The sequence below is a fragment of the Olea europaea genome, chromosome 1, assembly GCF_002742605.1.
Source record: "Olea europaea var. sylvestris chromosome 1, O_europaea_v1, whole genome shotgun sequence".
NCBI classification, from domain to species: Eukaryota; Viridiplantae; Streptophyta; class Magnoliopsida; order Lamiales; family Oleaceae; genus Olea; species Olea europaea.
The window spans coordinates 24,513,001-24,535,370 of record NC_036237.1 but is presented as its reverse complement, the minus strand read 5'-3'; the positions used below and the strand labels follow the sequence as shown (position 1 = coordinate 24,535,370).

The 22,370-nt window shown below is 36.7% G+C and overlaps 3 protein-coding genes across 3 annotated transcripts; 1 reads left to right on the top strand and 2 right to left on the bottom strand.

The window, feature by feature from the left end:
* Positions 1-1,425: 1,425 nt before the first annotated feature.
* On the bottom strand, positions 1,426-3,031 carry LOC111398128 (peptidyl-prolyl cis-trans isomerase CYP19-3-like). Its single transcript, XM_023025081.1, has 2 exons — positions 2,922-3,031; positions 1,426-2,198 (listed from the first exon to the last, which is right to left on the bottom strand). The coding sequence occupies exon 2, from the start codon at positions 2,183-2,185 to the stop codon at positions 1,661-1,663; it is 525 nt and encodes a 174-aa protein (XP_022880849.1). The 5' UTR covers positions 2,186-2,198; positions 2,922-3,031; the 3' UTR covers positions 1,426-1,660.
* A 583-nt stretch (positions 3,032-3,614) lies between these two features.
* LOC111398122 (AT-hook motif nuclear-localized protein 19-like) lies at positions 3,615-5,102 on the top strand. Its single transcript, XM_023025076.1, has 2 exons — positions 3,615-4,108; positions 4,313-5,102. Exons 1-2 carry the CDS (start codon positions 3,823-3,825, stop codon positions 4,915-4,917), a joined length of 891 nt encoding a protein of 296 aa, XP_022880844.1. The 5' UTR covers positions 3,615-3,822; the 3' UTR covers positions 4,918-5,102.
* Positions 5,103-8,999: 3,897 nt separating this feature from the next.
* LOC111398114 (AT-hook motif nuclear-localized protein 14-like) lies at positions 9,000-21,489 on the bottom strand. Its single transcript, XM_023025072.1, has 4 exons — positions 21,401-21,489; positions 18,699-18,830; positions 17,594-17,746; positions 9,000-9,683 (listed from the first exon to the last, which is right to left on the bottom strand). Exons 1-4 carry the CDS (start codon positions 21,446-21,448, stop codon positions 9,408-9,410), a joined length of 609 nt encoding a protein of 202 aa, XP_022880840.1. The 5' UTR covers positions 21,449-21,489; the 3' UTR covers positions 9,000-9,407.
* Positions 21,490-22,370: the final 881 nt, after the last annotated feature.

Below are 22,370 nucleotides of genomic sequence, written 5' to 3'. Positions count from 1 at the left end.
CCTGTGTGTCACATAGACAGGTGAGTTATTGAAAAAGAGTACATGTATAATATAAACGTGAAAGTCAATTTTCCGATTTTATTCTTTGTAATTTTTGCTCCTCACTTGTTACGTCTTACTCTATTCTAGTGAAAGTTAATAAATTATTTAGTTAAAGTCAAAGATGGATCAAAGTTGATCTTAATGGTGAGTCGACACCTAATGAGATGCATTATCAACATACATCATGTATCAAGTCCACTAAAGTAATTGGAAAAGAGTCGTATTAATTTATACATTTTATATAATTTCCGTAAGTTGGGTTATACTATTTTTAGAGTTTTTATAGGGAGAGTGAAGTACCAAAGTAACTCTGCACATCATGCTCAGTGACGCATACCCGTTTGACGAGGACGGTCCAACTCAGGCTTTTGATGCGGTGTTAAGGTGTTCGAGGTCCCCCTAGTCTGCTGATCAAGTTCTAAGTCTCTCTCCCCTATCTAAAATTTATGAAAATTATGTACGTGTATGAATAAATAAATGTAGTTCAATGTGGTATCCGAGTAGGGTTGGGCAAATCTTCCGAACCGAATCCGAACCGAACAGAACCGAATCCGACGGTTCTTGTCAAATTAAATACCCGAACGGGTATCTAAATTGAGAACCGACGGGTATGGTTCGGTTCTCGATTTTAAACCAAGAATCGAAGAACCGAATAAGAACCGAATCTTTCTAATTTTTTTTTTATATTGAGTAAATCAAATTATTTTAATTTTAATTTTTTCTAAACAAATTAACAAATTAATGATTTCTAAATTCAAAATTTTGGCCCAATAATTTGTTTCATTTCTAATTTTTTAATTTTTGGCCCAATTACCCATTTTATTGTTTCATTTCTTAGCCAAACAAGATCAAATCCACTAAATAACCCTAAACACCTACACTAAAGTGTATAACGTTGTCTCGACTCTCGCACTCACTCTCGCAGCATCGCTAATATTCCAAAACATATACAATCGTCGACCGACACTCTGACCTCCGATCGAAGTCGTGACCTCCGCCAACCGAAACTTTGATCGTAGCAATCATTTGAACAAGATAATTTACTAGTCTCTGACATTCCAAAACTATTGAATGTATCATTAGTCATATTTATATAATGTTTTTATAAATGTTAAAAAATTTAATTATAGTACAGAACCGAACGGAACCGAACCCGAATGGTTCCATAATTATATTTGGACCCGACGATTCTATTTACTAGATACCCGAAAAGTTTGGTTCGGTTCGGAACCCGCGCCCACCCCTATATCCGAGCACCTAAAAAATATTTAGGTTCATATCTCGGTGTCATCTATTCGATAATGTACCATAAGAGAAGCTTAGAGTCTTGATAATATCATATTAATCTTTCTAGACTGATCTTGTAGATAAAGTGGAAAGCAGTTGAAATGCAATCATCACAAAAGTTTTCACAAAGAAAGGTTGGTTGGACTTGCAATTCAACCATACAAGGAAGCTGCTATCCACACGAAGAAATAGTCCACTCGAATGGTTTAACAATTCAGGCTTTATTCCAATTATATAAATGAACATAAGGTTAACTTCACCTTCACCAAAACTTACAAGTACCATATATTTTCCATAACAAAACATGGCCTGGTGCCCTGTTTTTGAACAATTATTTCTCAGTTATCTCACCACAATCGTCAATCACGACAGTCGACTTGGTAGTTCCACTATTGGAACCTACATTCTCCATCTCCTTAACCACATTATAGCCATCTACGACCTTCCCGAACACTACATGTTTCCCATCAAGCCAAGGCGTCTTCGCGGTCGTGATAAAGAATTGTGATCCATTGGTATTTGGCCCAGAATTGGCCATTGATAACAGACCAGGCTCTGTATGCCTTAGCTTGAAATTCTCGTCTGAGAATTTCGCACCATAAATGGATTCTCCACCGGTTCCGTTACCCCTTGTAAAGTCTCCTCCTTGACACATGAAATTTGGGATAATGCGATGAAATATCGAACCCTTATAATGCAATGGCTTCCCAGAAGCTCCTATCCCTTTCTCCCCCGTGCATAGGGCTCGGAAATTTTCAGCAGTTTTGGGAGTGGTATCAGAAAACAATTCCATCACAACACGCCCGGATTTTGCCTTTCCAATCAATATGTCAAAGAAAACCTTCGGGTTCTTCATTTTTCTATGAGATCTGAAATCACAAAAGCAAAAAGGAAAATGTGGCATTTGTTAATAACTCTGCTGAAAATTGGCATATAACCTCAAAGCAAAGAATCAAATTAACATCGAAAAATATAAAAGTATCAGGAAAAACATATCGAAAGCAGTCTTCATTGCTCAAGAAAGAAGTTTTCCAGTTCCATAAGACAGAATAATGAAGAGGTATATCTTTAAATATTCAACACAGAATTGAAATAAAATAGACCGTTGGTGAAATTAACCCTAGTTTATATACACAATCAAGCACACTGGTCAATCTCAAAACAATAAAAAAAAAAAATTAGTTCCTGGAGAAATTTCAAATCTACGGCATCAATTCTTACTTATATTTCTTCTAATGCTTTTCAGAACTCAATTAATACAGATTTTGTCAATGTGTTTTTAAAAGGTCCGTACTTTTTTTTTTTCCCAAAAGCACTTGTAACAAATATCTGTAAAAATGAAAAATGTTCATCCATAATTAATCCCCTTGAAAATTTTAATTATTTATCAAGAGGACAGACTTACAGATAAATTGATATAGCACAATTTTTGAGCTCCGCGGGCTTTTATTAATTAATATACCCGCAAAGCCTTCGATCTGTGCTTCTTTAGTTAAACGTAAATCCCAACATGGAATCCAGAAATATGTAAAACAAATATGAAGTAAATTTAAAGAAAATGAAAACATTATAGAGCAGGAATTAATACGTACACCTTTTTTATCGGGCTGAAATTGAAAAATGAGAAGAAAGGAAGATGAAGATTCCGCTGAGTCTTCTCAACAACATATAAAGAGGGAGACTGTTGAGGGCTACTAGGGTTTATCGTTTAGAGTTTTATGTTTTGGGTTTTCTGATGTAGTCCCTATTTTTTATAATCTTTTACATTTTACTCCTTTTAAGACTGGCCTTTGAAGCAGGGCTCCCAAATGTATTAATGCTTTAGACGTAGGTCTTCAACTATATTTTGTCGATATTAAAGTCCTCAAACTTTTAAGTTTGTAACAACTTAGTCTAAGTTGATGGTGTCTTTCAATCTATTTTAGTATCTTACCATTAAAAATGCAATTATACATCTAACTCTAATTAAAATACAAAGATAAATAAACTTTTTTTTTTACATTTCAATTTGAGTTAAAGACAACTAATCGATAAATACGGGGGGAGAAGAAGCAGGGATGACAATGAGACGGGACGGAATCGGACGGACCCATTCCCATCTCCTATTTCCTCGTCTTTGTCAGTAGGTAATGTCAGGATTAAAATATCTTCATTTATCATCGTATTCACTTGTTTATTTTTTATTTTTTATTTTTTCAAATTTTTTTCATATGTTTTGAATTTAAAGAAGTAAAGATAGTTATCACGCAAATCATTGAAGCAGCCTTTCTACCATCTTATTTCACGTTTTTAATAAGACTTGGAATTATTTCGTGATTAACTTTTACATCTCTCGAGAAAAGAGATTACGTACATCCCACTTGATCATGCGGATTCTGGTTACACATATAAACCCTCAGTCTTCTCTTTCTCCTATGTATCTACTGATTTTTGATAGATGAACCTTCAGAAGACGGATTGCAGTGCCAATTGGAATCTGTTCTTGCCGCAACAATGGCTAACCGACGGAGTGGCCAAATAGGATTTGATCAGTCGTCACCATCAGTTAGCTCACCAGCTTTGAAAAAAAGAAATCTAGGCATATCCATTAACAACTATAATCCAACGCCATCACCATTCAAGGAGCCTGCAGATCTCACCATGTCTATGAATGATCACAATTCCAACGGTGGCGGTGGCGGTGGTGGAAGAGCAGATGAAGAAGATAGAGATCAAAGCGAGGAGCTTAACGAGGGCGCCGTTGAGTTCCCAACGCGTAGGGAAAGAGGCAGGCCTACAGGTTTAAGCGAATATAGAATCGTTAACAAATCTTAATTCTTATTTAAGTTATTCTTGTCTCGAACACATTCATGATCACACTCCTTCATGTCGTTCATTTTTCATCAAATGCTTGACAAGTTTCATAAATAAACGGCGGCAAAAACATAAATTATTAGAGTGAGAACAAGCTTATTCATTTAAATTATGTCTTCATCATTCACAGGTTCAAAGAACAAGCCAAAACCACCCGTATTTGTGACAACGGACAGTCCTAATGCGCTGCACAGCCATGTTATGGAGGTGGCGAGTGGCTCCGATGTGGCAGAGAGCATAGCTGAATTTGCAAGAAAGAGGCATAGAGGAGTTTGTGTGTTGAGTGCAAGTGGGATAGTTAAAAATGTGACAATTAGACAACCTTGTGATGCAGTCATGGCTCTAAATGGCCGCTTTGAAATCCTCTCCTTGACCGGTGCTTTTCTCCCTGGGGCGGCGCCACCGGTAGGATCCACAGGGATGACTATATACTTAGCCGGCGGTCAGGGACAGGTGGTGGGAGGTACTGTGGTGGGTTCTCTGGTGGCTGTTGGCCCAGTAATGGTGATTGCTTCTACGTTTTCGAATGCTACTTATGAGAGGTTGCCTTTGGATGAGGAAGAAGAAGCCACCGCTGCCGCCGCTGGGGGTGGTGCAGACGGAGGACAGGCTGGCATTGGTGGTGGTGATATGGGTGAACCGCCGTCGTTGGCACCATATAACATGCCACCTCGGAATGGAGGAGAATTGAGCCATAGTTCATTTTCATGGAATCATGGCCCTGCAAATTACTAGAGATGAAATTAACTTGTTCATGTATTAAATTTTAACATATGGTTCACAAGTCGAATGGTACATTTCAAAAAATAAATATATCAACGGATCATATCACTTTTAGGATTTTTCCGAATGTACAAGGAGGTCTTTCTGTATAAATTCTATGAAAAATTTAATATAAGTGTAGCATCTATTACTTTTAACATTCTTGTTTTATTATTATTATTATTTTTTTTTGACAAGGAAACCCGCAGTCGCTACCCGAAGGTGCGCACTAGGTAAACCCCGCATTGTGATCCTAGTTGGCAAAAGACCACAAGGAGGTAAACCAGCCTAAATTACACATAGCTGACCGGTTCAAACCAAGAAGACCAATAGGCAGCTTCAACGGGAATCGAACTAACAACCTCACGATTGCTAGTCCAACTGCCCGACCAACTTGGTTGGGGTTGTCCCCATTCTTGTTTTATCTTTTCTTATATGAAGGGATGAAACTCTAGTCCATGAAGGTGCATCTTGTAGAATGATAGGGAAAATAGAATTGAAACATGTTGATGAGGTAGTTGAACTATAAAAGCTTTTCTAAAAGCTTTTCTTTTTGTCCCAAGGAATGTTAGTCAACAGATAAGACAAATCCAACTATGTACCTAACACGCTACATATAAATGTGATAATCATGTCTAGCCCAACACGTAGTAGTAGGTATAGCTCCATCAAACAGGAATAGTCTTTTCTTATTGACCTCTTCGGAGTAACGAAAGGATTACCTCGAAATCCGAAAAGTGGAATAGAAACCATTTTTTCAAAATCGGTGGTTTAGGTTTACATGAGTCCATTAACGTTTTGATTTTGAACTGAATTAAATTGTTTCAAAGTTTTTTGGTTTACATTTCAATCTTTGCAAACGGTTTCAAACCGTCAAACTGTTTACAAAAAATTTTAAAATAAATTAATTTAAATTTTGTCCAACCCAGTTAAAATTAAACACATCGCAGTTTAAAAAATACATTCATATCAAATATGACACAATTAAACTTAATACATAAATAGACAATTATCCATCTCAATTAATTAATTAAATTATATTCAAATATCGATCGATCATTGTAGTTCTAAATGCAAAATTCTTAAATTGGGTGAAGTTTTGAACAATTGCTATTGAACCATATTTAGCAATCACTTATTATAATTGAATAGACAATTAAATCTAGATTTTAATTTATACTCAAACATTCATTTTCCTTTTATTAATAATTTTCTTGAATTTTGGCTAAATTTTCGAGCCAGTTTATCTAACTTTTCTTAATTTTTGGTATTTGTTTGTTTTATTTTATTGATAATGTGTTATTTTGTTCTAATTTCGGTTGGCGATCGGGGTCCCTTAAATTTTTAGCAGGCATCATTTTTCGTTTATTTGCGTCTCAATATCCTGATCATGTCGCTCAATTAATTATTTACGTTTTAACTTAGTTTTTACATTTTACTATTAATTGCTAGAATAATTTTGTGTATTATTTAAATGATCGTTTTGAAGTCTTGGCCAATGAATCTTTCAACGTATCACTTTGATGAAAATTGAATGAAAATAAGTATAGGAATGTCCCTCAAATTGCTAAAGATGTTCTAGTAATTCAAATATCCACAATTATTTTTGAGTCTGCATTTCCACCTAATGGTCAGATTCTTGATTCCCTTAGGAGTTTGTTGGGTGCAAGTGTAGTTGTGGCGTTAATTTGCCCTGGTTGCTTAGTAATAAAGAACCTGTAGTTATTTGTCATCCAATTTGATCTTTCTATTCCTTTTCTTTTATTAATTGTTTTATATCATTTAACTATAATAAATTAATAAAATGTAAATGTTTCTATCTATTGTTATATTATAATGCTTAAAATTATAAAATTTTGGTTTGTTATATTTTTAATGATACTCTTATGTTTTAACGTGAAAGCTTGTCTAACATTTATGATTTAACATATTCAATATATTTTATTTTTTTCTTTGTTAAACCATGGTTTTAAATCAAACTAGATTGAAAAAGTGGTTTGGATTAATTTGGTTCAGAAATTAAAATGGTTTGATTTGTTTTTGGATTGGTTTGAAAAATTTACAAACTACTTTAAGTGGCTTGGATTGAAAATTTATTACAAACATCCCAAAAAAAACTGTGTTTCTTTTGATGCGAACCGAAAAAATATTCCGATCAACCCATTTCACCCATGTAGTCCCCCATATGTTTAAGTGCATGTTTGTGAAAGCTTACGATTATTTATAAACTAGTCAAATTTTATTTTTATCAATATAATTTTGTAAGATTTACAACTTTTATTTACTTTTTAGTTATGCATTCCTCGAACACAACGGGTATATACAATTATAACCTTTGACAAATGTAAATAAAATCTATTTTATATTTTTAATCATCATTTATTTATTGGCTTGCTTAAATTAGAATGATTTTTAAATGTCATAACATGTGTCAAAAATATGTTCAACTGATGCAGTCCAAACATGTAAGTCAGTTAGTCATGATTAAGTTGGTGCTATAGGTAAAAAGATTTCTTAATTGCGTCTTTTAGGATTTCCATGAGATGCAATATTTACTTTCCTACTAATTATTAACAATATCAAACATATTTTACTTTATTCTTATCGTGCAAAACTTTGATATTTTAGGTAAGACACACTCGTGCCTTGGAGATCTTTACATAAGTAAAGAAAATCATTAAAGAACATTGAGAGGCTTTGAGAAGAATCTAACTATGTCCGACAAATTTGCAGCAACATGTTTCGAAGTCATCTAACCTTCTACAGTGAGTTTTGACTAGCTGATGTTCCAATGAAGTAAAAATCGCATTCTTCAGCCGTAATTGAAGAGAACATGTGTGCGTAAATGACATAATCCTACTCAAAGATCAAGCTACTTGATGTGAGTTAAGATTGGTGAATCTTAATTCAATAAGTGGTTGCGGCCGAACATAATAGTGAAATGGCGATAAAGTTGAGACCGAAGGATTTGATTCCACTTCTCCAAGTCCAACAAGTCAAAAGGAATAAGAAAAACGATGAAGTTGTTCTTTATTTGCTTTTGATTGTTTTAGTTAATTTTGCAAAATTACTAAACCGAAACTATTGTATTTTTTATTCTTTGATAGTTAATCATTTTACCTGTGGCACGAGATCTCGTAGATGTTTTCCTTAAGAGTTTACCAAGTTATATTTGATATTCATATTTATTTAATTTCGCAATAGATTATGTACTTGTTTGGTAAATATTTTGATAAATGATTTTTTGACCGTTAAAGATAAAGTGAATCCTACCCGTGAGAGAAGAATTCAAAAACGACAACTGAAATAGTAAAATAACGATAAAAAAAATTGATTTTACTTGAATTAATAACTATATCAAACAATCTCCATATATTGCAGAATACAAATCTATTAATTTGTCCCCATCAAAATTGTGTTTAAAACTGCCTATAAAAAGTTCTGACTTACTGGTGCAGTCTGACTGAAACGAATAATTGAGACAAATTGGTTAATTAACCAGGTTTTATCTCCAAAAACCTCAGTTGGCCAAACCTTAAAAGATGTATGAAGTCTGTATCAAGGATAAACCATCTAATTCAAACCTGATTCATAGAATGGAACTATTTTGCGCCCAAAGTCAATAAATACAACACTATCAAGTCTATCATCCAATATTTCCTCTCAGCACATGCAAATTCTCAACAAACTATAACCTAAATTCGAAATTCCAAGTGTAAGTAACAATGTAATAATTGTCATTTGATAAAAAGTACTGTTCATTACACAATAATATTAAGGATTACCAGCTTTCTAAGCAACATGAATTGTGATTTCCTCTTCTATGGATGCACCTAAGTATGACCACAGACAGGAAGGAGAATTTTTTTTCCGGGAAGCTTTCTCGTAAAGCCAAAAATGCCCCAAGACAAGGTCAAACTGTTGGGAAGGTGACATGATCAATAGAACCCTACTAGATCTGGCCTCAGGTAGTGGCGCGAATTAAAATTGCTCATAATATTGTCTAGTACTAAAGTACTACGTGTCAATCATGCCATTATAGAAAAACAAGAAAATCAGATTATCAAATGCCAAATTATAACTGTATTATAGCGACACTAAGTTTATCCATGACAGTAAACATAGTTATTAGATAGACACGAGCAAAAAATAAAACACCATCGTTCAGCAATATATATGGCCTTCAACTGGCTGTCCCAACAAGAAAATGCATTACTACAGAAAAATGTTACTTACCTAGCCAATTGTACTACATAAAAACTGTCTGCAAGGTGAGAGAAATCCTTCCCAATAAAAGTTCTACTCTGTCGAGAATGACATTAGTCGGCTGCCAAGAGGTAAAAACAGTCCATATCCGGTGAGCTAGGGTGGTAGTCTGAGAAGATTCTAAGTCATCATTTTTTCATTTTTCCTTTCCGACAAGACCCCGTCCTAAGGAAAGTATTTTACAAATCAGGAATTTTCTAATAGTCACCATTCTCGGCAGATTGCGGCATGCCATGACCGGTGCTATTTCTCCATTCCATTGAATGTGAAGGTGTCAATTGCATGCCCTGATGCTGAATCATAAATGGACTTCCACCAACAGTTTGCTGAGTAGAATCAGCAGGTGACCAGACGCCTAGATCTGAGACTGAAGTGCCACCAATTGCAGATGGCAACTTGTTCGAAGCAGCATCTCCTTTACCACCACCACCGGTATCCTTCTTGGAGTCAATTTGAAAGGTACCAACAATTACCTGTTAACCCAATTAACTGACAAGTCAATAATCGGAAAAAACCCATATGCTTAAATTATCAAACCTGGCACAATCTGTCTGGTCGAAAGTACCAAATCACTGGTGGAATTGCATGCATAAAAGATATTGGTAGTTGTTATCAACAATAACATTTATTAATAGTGTATCATTAACAATAGCATTGAGTGCCACATTTGCAGGTTTGTATTACATCTTGAAGCTCATCAGCAACAAACAATTATATTGAGAACAGGTTCACTGCAGTATAGTCAACCTGGTCGCTGGTCTCCACTAAACTGTGCAATTTATCTGGATTTAGACCACTTTGCCTGATTTCCAGTCAAGTGGAGTTGCCGGGATTGATTTACAAACCAGGTCACCAGTCTGGTCCAGGTTTTAGGACTGCTTATATGTCACTCTATTTGCAAAAGCTAATTTAGCTCCCTTTTGGCCCCCATTCTTGCCAAATTTTAATGGTTAGAATAGTATTTTTTTTTTTAAATGTGTGGTTGAAAAGGAATGAAAAGTTATTGATTTGCGTATAATATTATTTTATGGAAGATTTTGTAGTTAAAAATAAGAGAGAGAAAGAATGAGAATGAGAACGGGGGCCAAACGGGGGCTTAGTTTTGATCATAAAAACACAGCAATAAGTTCACCAGAAAGGTGTAGTAATGGTCAGCACTCAAACCAGAGAGAGCTGCAGATCAATTCACAAACCAGATCAATGTTCCGGTCCAGGTTTTACAACTCTGCCTATACGTCATACTATATTTGCAAAAGCTAATTAAGTTTTGATCATATAAAGGACTAAAAGACTCTTCGTAAGAAAATTTCCAGGCCAAAAGTCTGCCTGATGAGCATAATTATGATAGGCATCCAAGAAAAAGAACACAATTTTAAAGGCATGCAAACATGCTCTATGTGCAACATGGCAGGCTCATGTTTGTAGGGGTGTGTGTTGGGGGGCATTGTTTCGCATTGTGCTTTCAAAGTTGATTGTTCCCCCAACGATTGGTATAAGTTTAAAATATCAGAATAGTCACTGTTGTTTCCAGCATTCAATGTAGTGTTGTTTCCTTCAGTCGCTCATGATCGTTTGAAAAATTAATGGTTACATTTGTCTAGCCATTGAAATCATTAAATTTTCAATCAGGAGCGGGGTGACAGATGAAAAGCAATGTCGAAAGTACAATGGCCATTGAGATTTTTCACCCGATAGATAATACATAAAGTTCAAGATTCCATTACATGTACAGTTATCTCTTCTTTAGATCAATTTACCCAATAAAATCCATCATAGACGATCCGAATTCAGAGCCACAATAAATTAAAACAATCTTTACAAAATAGTCTGCATGTTTAGAATTTATTTATTTTTTTTTTTTTATAGGTAATCAGATAATTTTATTACTTAAAAGAGAATACACGGGAGTATACAATCACTTTAAGCCATTAAGGAATAACATGAACAAGATTTCTAGTCACAGCATAAAACCAATAATACAAAGTAAAGTAAAATACTTCTCTTATCTGCTCTCTTATCTTTGTTTGGTTTTCGAAGCAGGGGTTGTTCGTTTCTCTCTACATGCACCATACAATGCAACCCAGGATAAGGTGCCATGCTAGTTTGCTATCCTTATCACGAAGTTTTCTCCGCCATGCCCGTATCACGTCCTCTATACGAGACATCACCCAATCCATAGATTGAGAACCAAGTATACTGTTCCAGATCCAACGTACAACATCACAATGAATGACCAAATGATTGATCGTCTCCCCATCCTTTTTGCACATATAACACCACTCGGTTACGTAGAAACCTTTACGTCGAAGATTATCCACCGTTGAGACCTATTCCTTCACAACTATCCACAATAAGAATGCCACCCGAGGAGGCAATTTACATTGTCACACCAACTTCCAGGGGAATGAATTATTCACACATCCAATGAGGGAACCAAAGTACGAGCGAACTGAAAAAATGTCATCCCGTGCTGTCCTCCACCTGATACAATCACTCTCTCCTACCCGAATTTCTGCCTCATGTAGAAAGGTCATAAACAACGAATAATCTTTCAATTCCCAATCCTGTAGACCCCTCCCAAAAGTAATATTCCGACTATAACTCCCATTATGAATGAGTAAGAGATCACTCACCATAGCAGAGGGCACTAAGGCAATGCGGTGCAAGGAAGGAAATCCCTCTTTCAGCAATTGATCTCCACACCAGCAATCATCCCAAAATCTAATATCAATACTACTTCCGACCACAAACTTCAGTTTGTCCAGAAATCACTGCATCCCTGTCAATATACCTCCACAAACTCACCCCATAAGAACCACGATCCTCAAATGTACACCATCCCCCCTCCGTCACACCATACTTCACCCCAATTATTTCTCTCCAAAAGCTCTTCCTCTCCACTTCAAATCGCCACAACCACTTGTCTAATAAGGCCTTATTGAACAACACAAAGCTCCTCACTCCAAGACCACTCCCCAATTGACCAAATGGAGTCTCCTCTCCTCCCTCTCTCCAAAAGCTCTTCCTCTCCACTTCAAATCGCCACAACCACTTGTCTAATAAGGCCTTATTGAACAACACAAAGCTCCTCACTCCAAGACCCCCCATCCTCATCGGCAAACAGACAACTCCCCAATTGACCAAATGGAGTCTCCTCTCCTCCCGCAACCCTACCCACAAAAATTCTCTTTGAAATCTCTCTAATCTCTTTGCCACTGCAATCGGAATGGGGAACAATGACAAAAAGTAAGTAGGGAGATTGGAGAGAGTGGATTTAATGAGAGTAAGTCTGCCTCCCTTAGAAAGGTACATACGCTTTCATCCTGCTAACCTTATCTCTATCATTTCCACAATAACATTTCAGATATGGGTACTTTTAAATCGTACCCCTAACAAGAGCCCTAGTTATGACATCGACAGCTGCGCAACCTTACAATCCAATATATCAGCCATCTCCTCCATGTTATCGACCTCTCCTACTGGAATAGCCTCGGACTTCCTCAAATTGATCTTCAAAACAAACACTGCTTCAAAGCATAGGAGCAGACAGCGCAAGTTCCTGAATTGTTCAACATCTGCATCGCATTGGATCATCGTGTCATCTGCAAATAACAAATGGGACACCTGCAATTGATCAACCATAAAACCTCTTATCAAACCGCTCCCACGGCTCTTTCAATCATCCTACTGAAAGCCTCCATCACAATGACAAATAACAATGGAGACAATGGATCCCCTTGTCTCAAGCCTCTACTGCTCCGGAAATAACCCTCAGGTGTTCCGTTGACCAAAACTAAGAATGGAACAGTAGAAATACAGAATTGAATCCATTTACACCACTTATCCCCAAAGCCACAACGCCTAAGCATATACAACAGGAATCCCCAATTTACATGATCGTAAGCCTTCTGAATATCTAGTTTACATAACATCTCTGGGACCCTCAGACGCATTCTTGAATCTATGCATTCATTCGCTATAAGCACAGAGTCTAATCTGACGCCCTTTTACAAATGCATTCTGAAACTTGGACATTATCTTTCCCAGCACCTCCTTTAATCTGTTCGCCAGGACTTTCGCAATAATCTTATACACTCCACTGACAAGGCTAATGGGGCGAAAGTTCTTAATATCAGTTGCTCCCGATTTCTTAGGGATGAGCACAATAAATATAGCATTAGAACTTCTCTGAAATCTGCCACGTTCAAAAAAATAAGAGAGTATTCACAATGTCCGGTCGAACCACACCCCAGCATGCCTTGTAGAATGAGAACGAGAAACCGTCCAGTCCCGGAGCCTTATCATCGTTCATGCTGAACACTACCTCCTTAATTTCATCCTCCCAAAATGGTCTCTTCATCCATCTGGCATCATCCTTCGTGATAGTAGAAGTGCAATCCCTCCAATTCTGGCCTCCATTCAAATTGCTCCCGATAGAGGTTCTGATAGAAATTCACCAGTTGGCTTCCAATTTCCTGTGGTTCCTCATAAGTAACACCGTTCACCTCCAAAACTGTGATGGAATTGTTCCGCCTATTAGAATTGGCGACCCTGTGGAAGAACTTAGTGCATTTATTCCCCTCTTTCAACCAAGCAACTCTAAATTTCTGTCGCCAAGCAATCTCCTCCATCTCCACCAACCTCTCCATCTTTTCCTTTAACGGCCTATGTCTCTCCTTCTCCTCCCCAGCAAACTCTTGACTCTCCTTCCGCCTATCCAACTCCTCTATCTCTAATAGACACTGATTTTTACTACAGTTAACATTGCCCACAACTTCCTCGTTCCATTTCTTTAAGTCCCCTTTCAACGCATTTAACTTCTGATCCAATACAAAATAGGGAAACCCACTGACTTCATAGGAAGTCCACCACATCTGTACTCGCTCCCTGAAACTTTCTACTTTCAACCACATCTTCTCAAACCTGAAAGGTCTTCTTCCACCACCCCTCCTATTCCCAGATAACATAATAGGAAAATGATCCGAGTACACGCTCCCCAATCTTCTTTGAGTGACATCTGAATATTTGGACTCCCACCCCCCACAAATCAAGAACCTATCAATACGAGACAAGACGGGTCGGTCCCGATTAGATGACCAGGTAAAATCTCCCCCAATCATGGGTAAATCCACCAACAAATTTTCCCTAATAAAATCTAAGAACAACTCCATTGCCCTAGTTAGTCTCCCACCACTCGACCTCTCCGAAGGAAATCGAATCACATTGAAATCACCCCCAATACATGTTGGGAGATTCCACCAAGCCCTCATTCCAGCTAGTTCATCCCACAAGCCCACTCTATTGTCATCAAAATTAGGCCCATAAACTCCTGTGAACATCCACCGAAATCCAACCTCGCAATTTTTGAAAAAAATCGATATAGAGAACACACCTATACTCACCTCCTCCATCTCAAGCACTCTAGTGTCCCACATCACCAACACGCCTCTTGAAACCTCTGATGACCCCAAAAACTGATATCCAACATGATCTCCCCCCCCCCCTAAACTACGAATCACCGCCCTCGAGATAAACTCCATCTTAGTTTCTTGTAGGCAAACAAGATTTGCCCCCCCATCCCCTTAGCAAATGACGAACACCAAGTCTTTTACTAACCTCATTGAGACCCCTTACGTTCCAGTTAATGAGTTTTGGCATCATTGTAACACTCCATAACCCCTCTCCATTGTTCCTTTCTTGGACTCGCCACCCTTACCAGCATAGTTTATTGACCATTCGAGCCTCTTAAGTTCGCGATCACCCTTTCTTCTTAATTTACCTCCATGTGTACTGATGTCTTGTCCCCTATTAGCCTCCAGCTCCTCAAATAATTGTAACAGCCTACTTTCATATCCATCACATAACACGCCGACCAACTTACTGAATTCTTGAATTTTTTGTAGAACCCAGTTCAAAGGTGGGTGTCCAACTTCAAACACATCAGCTTCTGAAGTTTCCTCTCCGTGATAGCCCTCGAGATGATCAAAGGACCGTTCTTTCTCTTCCACCACTTGTATAATGTCACTGTTGCTTTCTCCCTTCTTGGCATCATCTACCCACAACACCAAAGTTTTGTCGGTCCCCATATCATTTTCTTTTGTCCTATTATAAATGTTCGTAATCCTTGATGTCGAATGTGTAGCGTTGTTTTCTTTCGCAACGTCCATTGTCATTGTCTCCAAGTTCACCATACTCGACTCCCCTTAGATAGCGGTTCCACCACTCATTCTACAGCAATCCCCATGTCTACTTCATTCCGGTTGAACCCCATTAAGTCAACCCCGCAATCATTTTTATAGTACCCCGCTTCCATCCTCTCTTGAGACTCACAATGTTCATCTCTTCCCTGTTTTTCATGTTCTGTAATTGATGGTAATTCCTCATGAGTCAATCCCGGTACGTGTGTTTCACCGGTTTGATCCTCATCCAACTCAACCCCACACTTGTGACAGCATACCAATTTCATGGGGTCCATTTCAGTCCCACTTCCAACTAGTCTAAGTAATTCATCCAATGCTCCTTTCAACTCCTGGACGCGGGCCATTATTTCGGCCCTACTCAAACAAATGTCGTGACCTTCGTTATCACTGACTTTAATTGTCCTTTCCTTTTGCTGTAGAATCCGTTGGTTGGCATGCTCCGAGGTCCGTGAGTTTGCTGAAATTTCTGCATAAGACATCCTTTGTCTGTTTCGTTCATTCACCGTTTGTCGTTTGGCCTTATCTCTAGCAAAAAAAACGAGTCAACTACTTGAAACACCTGCGAGACTAACGCCCATCCCTCTCCATTTGCACCTTCTGGTATCATGACAACTCCTTTACGACGCCTCTCCCCATATTGTGCTATCATCAAATATCTACCTTGACGGTTCACACACCGTTGTGCCAAGAAAGCTCTTGAAGACTCGTTGAATTTAAAGACACAGTCCTCCAGTTCACTTCTCATCCTCAACCTGTCTACCATATTCACCATCCAATTAGCACCATACCTTCCCATATAAATTGAATCCGATAACTTCAAACCCCATTCTGTCAACTTAACAGTGCCGAAATCGTTTATAGATACTTCGAAGTCTTTCGCCTCCACTCTGAAACGATGATTGAATACCATACTACGCACCTCCGCCAATTTTTTCCCCTAATTGTGTACAAGCTGTTCATCAAACGGAGGAACGGACAAGCTGATTGATCTCAGAGCAACAGGTTGCCTGAGCATATTTTCCACCGTCGTTTTCCAGCGACAGCGCGTGACCCACACGCGCCGGCAGACACGGGGCCGGAGCGGCACGTGTAGGAGACAAAACGCCGATCGGGGTCATCGATCTCTACTGAGGCCTCCGGTGCGGCGCGTTTTCTTGAAAAGTGGCCGAATCTAGCGAAATCTTCCATGTACTCCCCGGATTTCTCCACTCTCTGCCAATTTCTGCCTTATTTCCACCAGGGCTGCCGCCGATTGCGTCGTCCCCAGACGCGCCGTGGACAACATAAGAGATCCCGAGGGTGGCGCTAGGGTTTCCACCATGGACCGCCGCCTGTGTGTGAAGGTAGTGGCTGGAGGGGCTGATTTGTGGCGTGAGGCCGGTTATGTGGTGCCTACCGGACAGCTGGTCGTCATCAGTGCCGGTAGGTATCGGTGTTGGCTGGATTGGGTGGTGGTGTGGTGACGGGGTTAATTTGGATTGTGGGGGGAGCTCCATCCGCTTCTCTCGTTGTTCAGAATTATGAACCCATATCGAGAAGGTGAGAACATTGAGAAGCTAATAACATTAGTAACACGTGCAATTCACCAATATACAAGAACTTGGAATTGAAGATGTGCAATTTGGGACAACAATAGGACAAATTTTTCATTACAGACCAGGTACATTATAATAACTGTCCAATTACCAAACCACCTCAACATTCCTTATCCAGCATGTATCTNAAATTTTTCATTACAGACCAGGTACATTATAATAACTGTCCAATTACCAAACCACCTCAACATTCCTTATCCAGCATGTATCTGATATTTGTTAAGATAAATCCAGCAGAATGGCTAATACAAAGGTTTCCCTTAATAACATTTACCATGTAAAGAAGTCAACAATAAGAATATGAACAAGGGAAAGCGAGTACAAAAAGGGGGAAGACACTTCAACTAATGGCCCAACAAAAATAATCTATGTATTATAAAAAGGAGTTCATTTCATTGAAATCCTAGATTCGACTACAGCATCTATATATTGGTAACAATGACATACCCATCTATATATTGGCAACAGTATCATACAAACCATCATGAATTCTATAGTGCAATTCATAGCATATATTTTATCTAAATAAAAAGTAAAGAAATTAATAAAAAATTTATTCCCAACTTAGAATTTAATACAAATGTTTACCTGAATCGGGCCTGCAGCTGTAAGTGGTCCACCAATCCCTCCACCAATGATTTGTCCATCAGTACTAGACAGACATACACTAAGTCCTCCAGTTCTCCCTCCAAGTTCAGCACGGATGTAAGATCCAGATAGAGAAAGAATGTCAAATCGCCCCTGATATTGAACCAACCATTTTAGAGTTGTCTCCTAATGGTGGAAAACAGTGAAAAACACCAGAGAAGTTTCATTTGATGTGCCAAACTTTCTTTTCAAATGTGAGCAATTATTAAGGCAATGTTAAATTATACTTTACACTATATTATCAGAGACTGGTCAATTAATTCAATTATACAATTACCTATTAAAATTTAGCAAAATGTAGGACAGCTAAGTCTTAATGAAATATGCTAATTATATCATGGAATAATTTAGTAACATAAAATAAACTAAAGGTTTCCCAGGAATTGTTGGACCCTTGAAGCTGATTTACCTTCTAAAACTCTTAACAATTATCATAATGAAAACAAAACAATTCAACCATCAAGGTGCAGTTCTGTTATCCTTCATAATTAGGTACCAGATCCAAAATTAGAAAATTAAGTGGACCAACATAGGTTGTACATATTTACAGGAGCTAAATTAGAATTTTTCCAAATATATAGGAATTTCTAACGGACAAAATTTTCCTTCTTATCTTATATGATATGATATGATCTAGTATTGGATAGCTCAATTGAGATCAAATACTTTGGTCTTTTCTTAATTTATTTTGTGCGTGTCGTCATTTTTTATTCTGAACTCATCAAGCTTATTTTTATGGAATAAAAAGCATTGTGGTAAATTTCAGACTTGCCGATAGAAGGACTGTGGTCAGACTTCTTGAACATAGGTGTTAAAACCATTATTGACTAATGTCCAATTGTTATATTAGTTTGGCTCTCGTCAACCATACATGGAGATTTTGGTTTCATATCACAATCCAATGTATCCTACAATATATTCATACGCATATAGAACAGCTTTCATAACAGGAAAGAATGTTTAATATCCATACCTACATATTGCTTCTCTATGAACTACTACCACCAGATGGCTAAAGTAGTATCTAAAATGGGGGGAAATCTACCTCATATGAAACACTGCCTCCAGACGTTGCTGGCTGGCGTAGAGATGCATTAGAGACCAAACCAGATGCTGAAATAATACATATTTCACGTTTGCTTTGCTGCATAAACATCATGATTTTTTGACCCACATCCTATCAATGCATTTAGACATGTTAGGTCTTACAATTATCAATAAAAAAAGGCAACAGATTCAAAAGTAGGCATGTGACATGATAAGATGGCATCAGGAAAAAGAAAAACTACCCCAGAACATTATTGATTAACAACATCAAGTGTCAATACAAAATTGCTGTTCTTATTCTAGAAATAACACAGTGATGGAGCTCTTTCTGCAACATGTGAAAAAAAAATAATAATAATAATAATATGCTGTTGAAATCCAGGGAAACATTGATTATAATATTCTCATCCACTAATGAGTATTACAAGGAGCAGAATACTCTACTATCTCATGACAAGTATATCGTCGAAAATTACAGATTGACATCTATTTTATCATTATAATTATATTATATATAAATAGATTGCTTTTACTATACTTAAATTACAGGTACCATTAGTTAATATTGTAATTGATTGCTACCATATTTAGTGATATTTTGGTTCTATATAATGAGAGAACCTCTTACATCGAGGGGCATCCAGTCTTATTGAGTATTATTGACTATATTTGACAACTTTGACCTTAATATAAAAAGGCAAAAAGAATACATCCTCAAATATAAGAAGTGGTAGCAAAGTGAGGAGAAGCGCAAAGTTTTATGACGTAATCAAACCAGGATCCCACTCGTTCAAAGAACATCCTGCTACAATCCTCAAGATCCAGATGCACTTGCATTGTCTAAACAACGCTAAAGTTTGCAATCTGAAGTGTATAAGCATTATCAAAAAAATAAAAATCATCAAGAGTTTTCATCTAGCTCTCCACCAGCTGGTCCAGAAGACATGCAACAGTGCAATGATGGAATCACTTATTATATAACTCTAAGTCCAGAGTTGATGCAAGAATAATATAAATAGAGAGGGAGGGAAGGAAGGAAGGGGGGAGGGAGAGGGATCTCAGATTAACTTAATGATCACATACATGTACCAAAGCAATTTTATCGTATCCCACCCCACGTAAAATGTTACATCACCCTTTGAAATCAAGATCTTTTATCCTTAATTATATCAAATATTGAATGAAAAAAAATTATGAAATGGTTTAGCATTTTAAAATATTGACATTCTAGACTAGCAGAACTTCATAATACAGGAAGTAGACAAGTTGAGAACTTTGCAGTCTTTCAGTATAAACAAAATTATGATAAAAAAAAATCGGTTACATTTACTGCATTATTATTTAACCAAAATGGTCCTCTCTCTGCCTCTCCATGGTGTAAGATCTCATGGACAAATTAGTTAATTGAGAAAGTACCATTTCCTCCCTTCCTGTTGCCACAAAGTTTTTGAAAATTTACACTGCCAACTTCAAAATATGGAACATTATTTAAATACACTTTTTGAATGGGCCTCATTCCTTTAAACTTGCTTCCAGTCCAAAATCCAAAGCATGGTCATGAAAAAAATGAAATTTCCAAATTCCAAGTCTTTAAAAATGCATTATGAAAAAGAATGACCACTCATCCACAACAAAGAGAAAAAATATATCTTGAATAAAATTAAAAGGTAATAAGCACGACTATTTACATTCTCAGCAAAAAAAAATACCAAGATACTAAGAAGCACAAATACGGATACGTAACTCGAATAACATACGGCTTTTTTTGAAAAATTAGGATGCGTGCATACATGTTATAAAATTCAACATAATTTTTCTAATATAAAAAAATATTAAAACAGAAGCATAGTAAAAAAAATAAAATAAAATACTAAAACATTTTATCTCAATCGTGTCCCAATTTTATTTTCTTCAACATCATCACCTTCAGTTTCTTCATTATCTTTAAAAATAACACTCATCAACTTTGGCTCATCTAATGATAAATTAACAATTTCAAGCAGTCCAACTCCTTCAAGAGTATAAGTCTCGGGCAATGTCCCACATTTTGAATTCTCCTTTAAATAGAGATTTAATTTTCTTGATAAAAGAAGCTATTTCTATGAATGAAAACCAATTTTTCAGATCATTGTGGAATTTTTTCATTCATTCTCATATAGTGCACAAAATTATACATACTTCAATTATTTAACGCTAGTTATATCTATTTCCAACAATAAAAACTATTAACACTGTTTCACACATATTAAAAGATTAAATAATATTGAGTATTTCCAATAAAAAGTCAAGTTGTTAATTAATATAAAACTTTAATTGTAAATTTCCAATAAATGTTATTAATATTCAATGAAGAAAAAAATAATAATAATCTATAGTCAATAACAATGAGTTTTAAAGAGTCTAAAATAAAAAAAAAAACTCTTCACGTGTTCTAAGTGTCGGATACGTATCGAAAATAATTTAAAAATACGTATCCGATGTGTACTGAAAATTTAAAAGTACATAAAATAAAATAAAAAAATGTATTTGGTACGTATCAGACAGTATCCAAGTCCGAATACGTATCGGACATGGGTATGTAATGTGTTTACAACTATCAGTGCTTTTTAGCCAAGATATATGTCGAAAAGAAGAAAAGTTTTCCATTTATATTAAAGTTAAGAGTAAAGAAGATTTCATAATGCGTATCTAGAAGCATACTTCTCCAGCAGTCACGGTAATGATATGAAGCGTGAAGCCTTCACCCATGTTGCCTGCATCACCCAGGTAGAAAGAGAATTAATCCGCTGTCCACTTTGCTTGTGGTAGTCTAGAAACTCAAATAACTATGGTGGGAAACTAAATAAAACTCAAATGGGGAAAAAAAAGAATATTTGAAGAGGACGCTATCATAACAAAAAATAAAAATAAGCTTTTCAAAATTTGAAGGCATGCTCACACACACGCTTGAAGGCACGGGTGTGTAATGCATATAGAAGGAAAATCTCATATTGTTAAATCAGCTTTCCAGTGATGAGTTAGGTCAATANTAGAAATAACCAAATTCAAATATGCAACATAGAAAAGATAATAGAAAAACTAATTTTGGTCTCCTTGATTTCTTGAAGATTGCCTACTTCTTACCTCATTCTTGCCCAGTTGAATTGTAGTTGAAAACTGATATTTAGGGTTGTATTTATATCATCTTAAAATTTTTACAGAGTTAGGGCTGGATTGAGCTAAGAAAAAGTTTGAAATTTAAAATTCTATTTCTTCCCCGTCAGCGTTGTGGCTCCACAAGCATAGTACCATGATGTTGCTGATTTTCAGCATTAACGGCACTACAACTCCCACTTTTCGAGTGAAAAATAGCATTGCACATCTTTCAATACTTTTATCATAACATCTTCTCTCGATATCCAATTGAGGTTATTCAAAGTACGTTGGGAAGATAACTCAAAGGAGTATAACTAAACTTCAGATGGTTTTTTTCAATTCGAACGTTTTTCATGTCAAGAATGAGTCTCAATCTCCGGCTAAAAATGTGGAACATACCTGTGCGTTTGAAAATTGATTTCTGAAAATAGTTTGATTATAATTCACTCCTTTTGCACTTTAAATTACATCTGAATGACTCTTGTCAATCTTTAATTAACGTTTCATGGTCCGAATCAACCATTAAAAAGTTGCA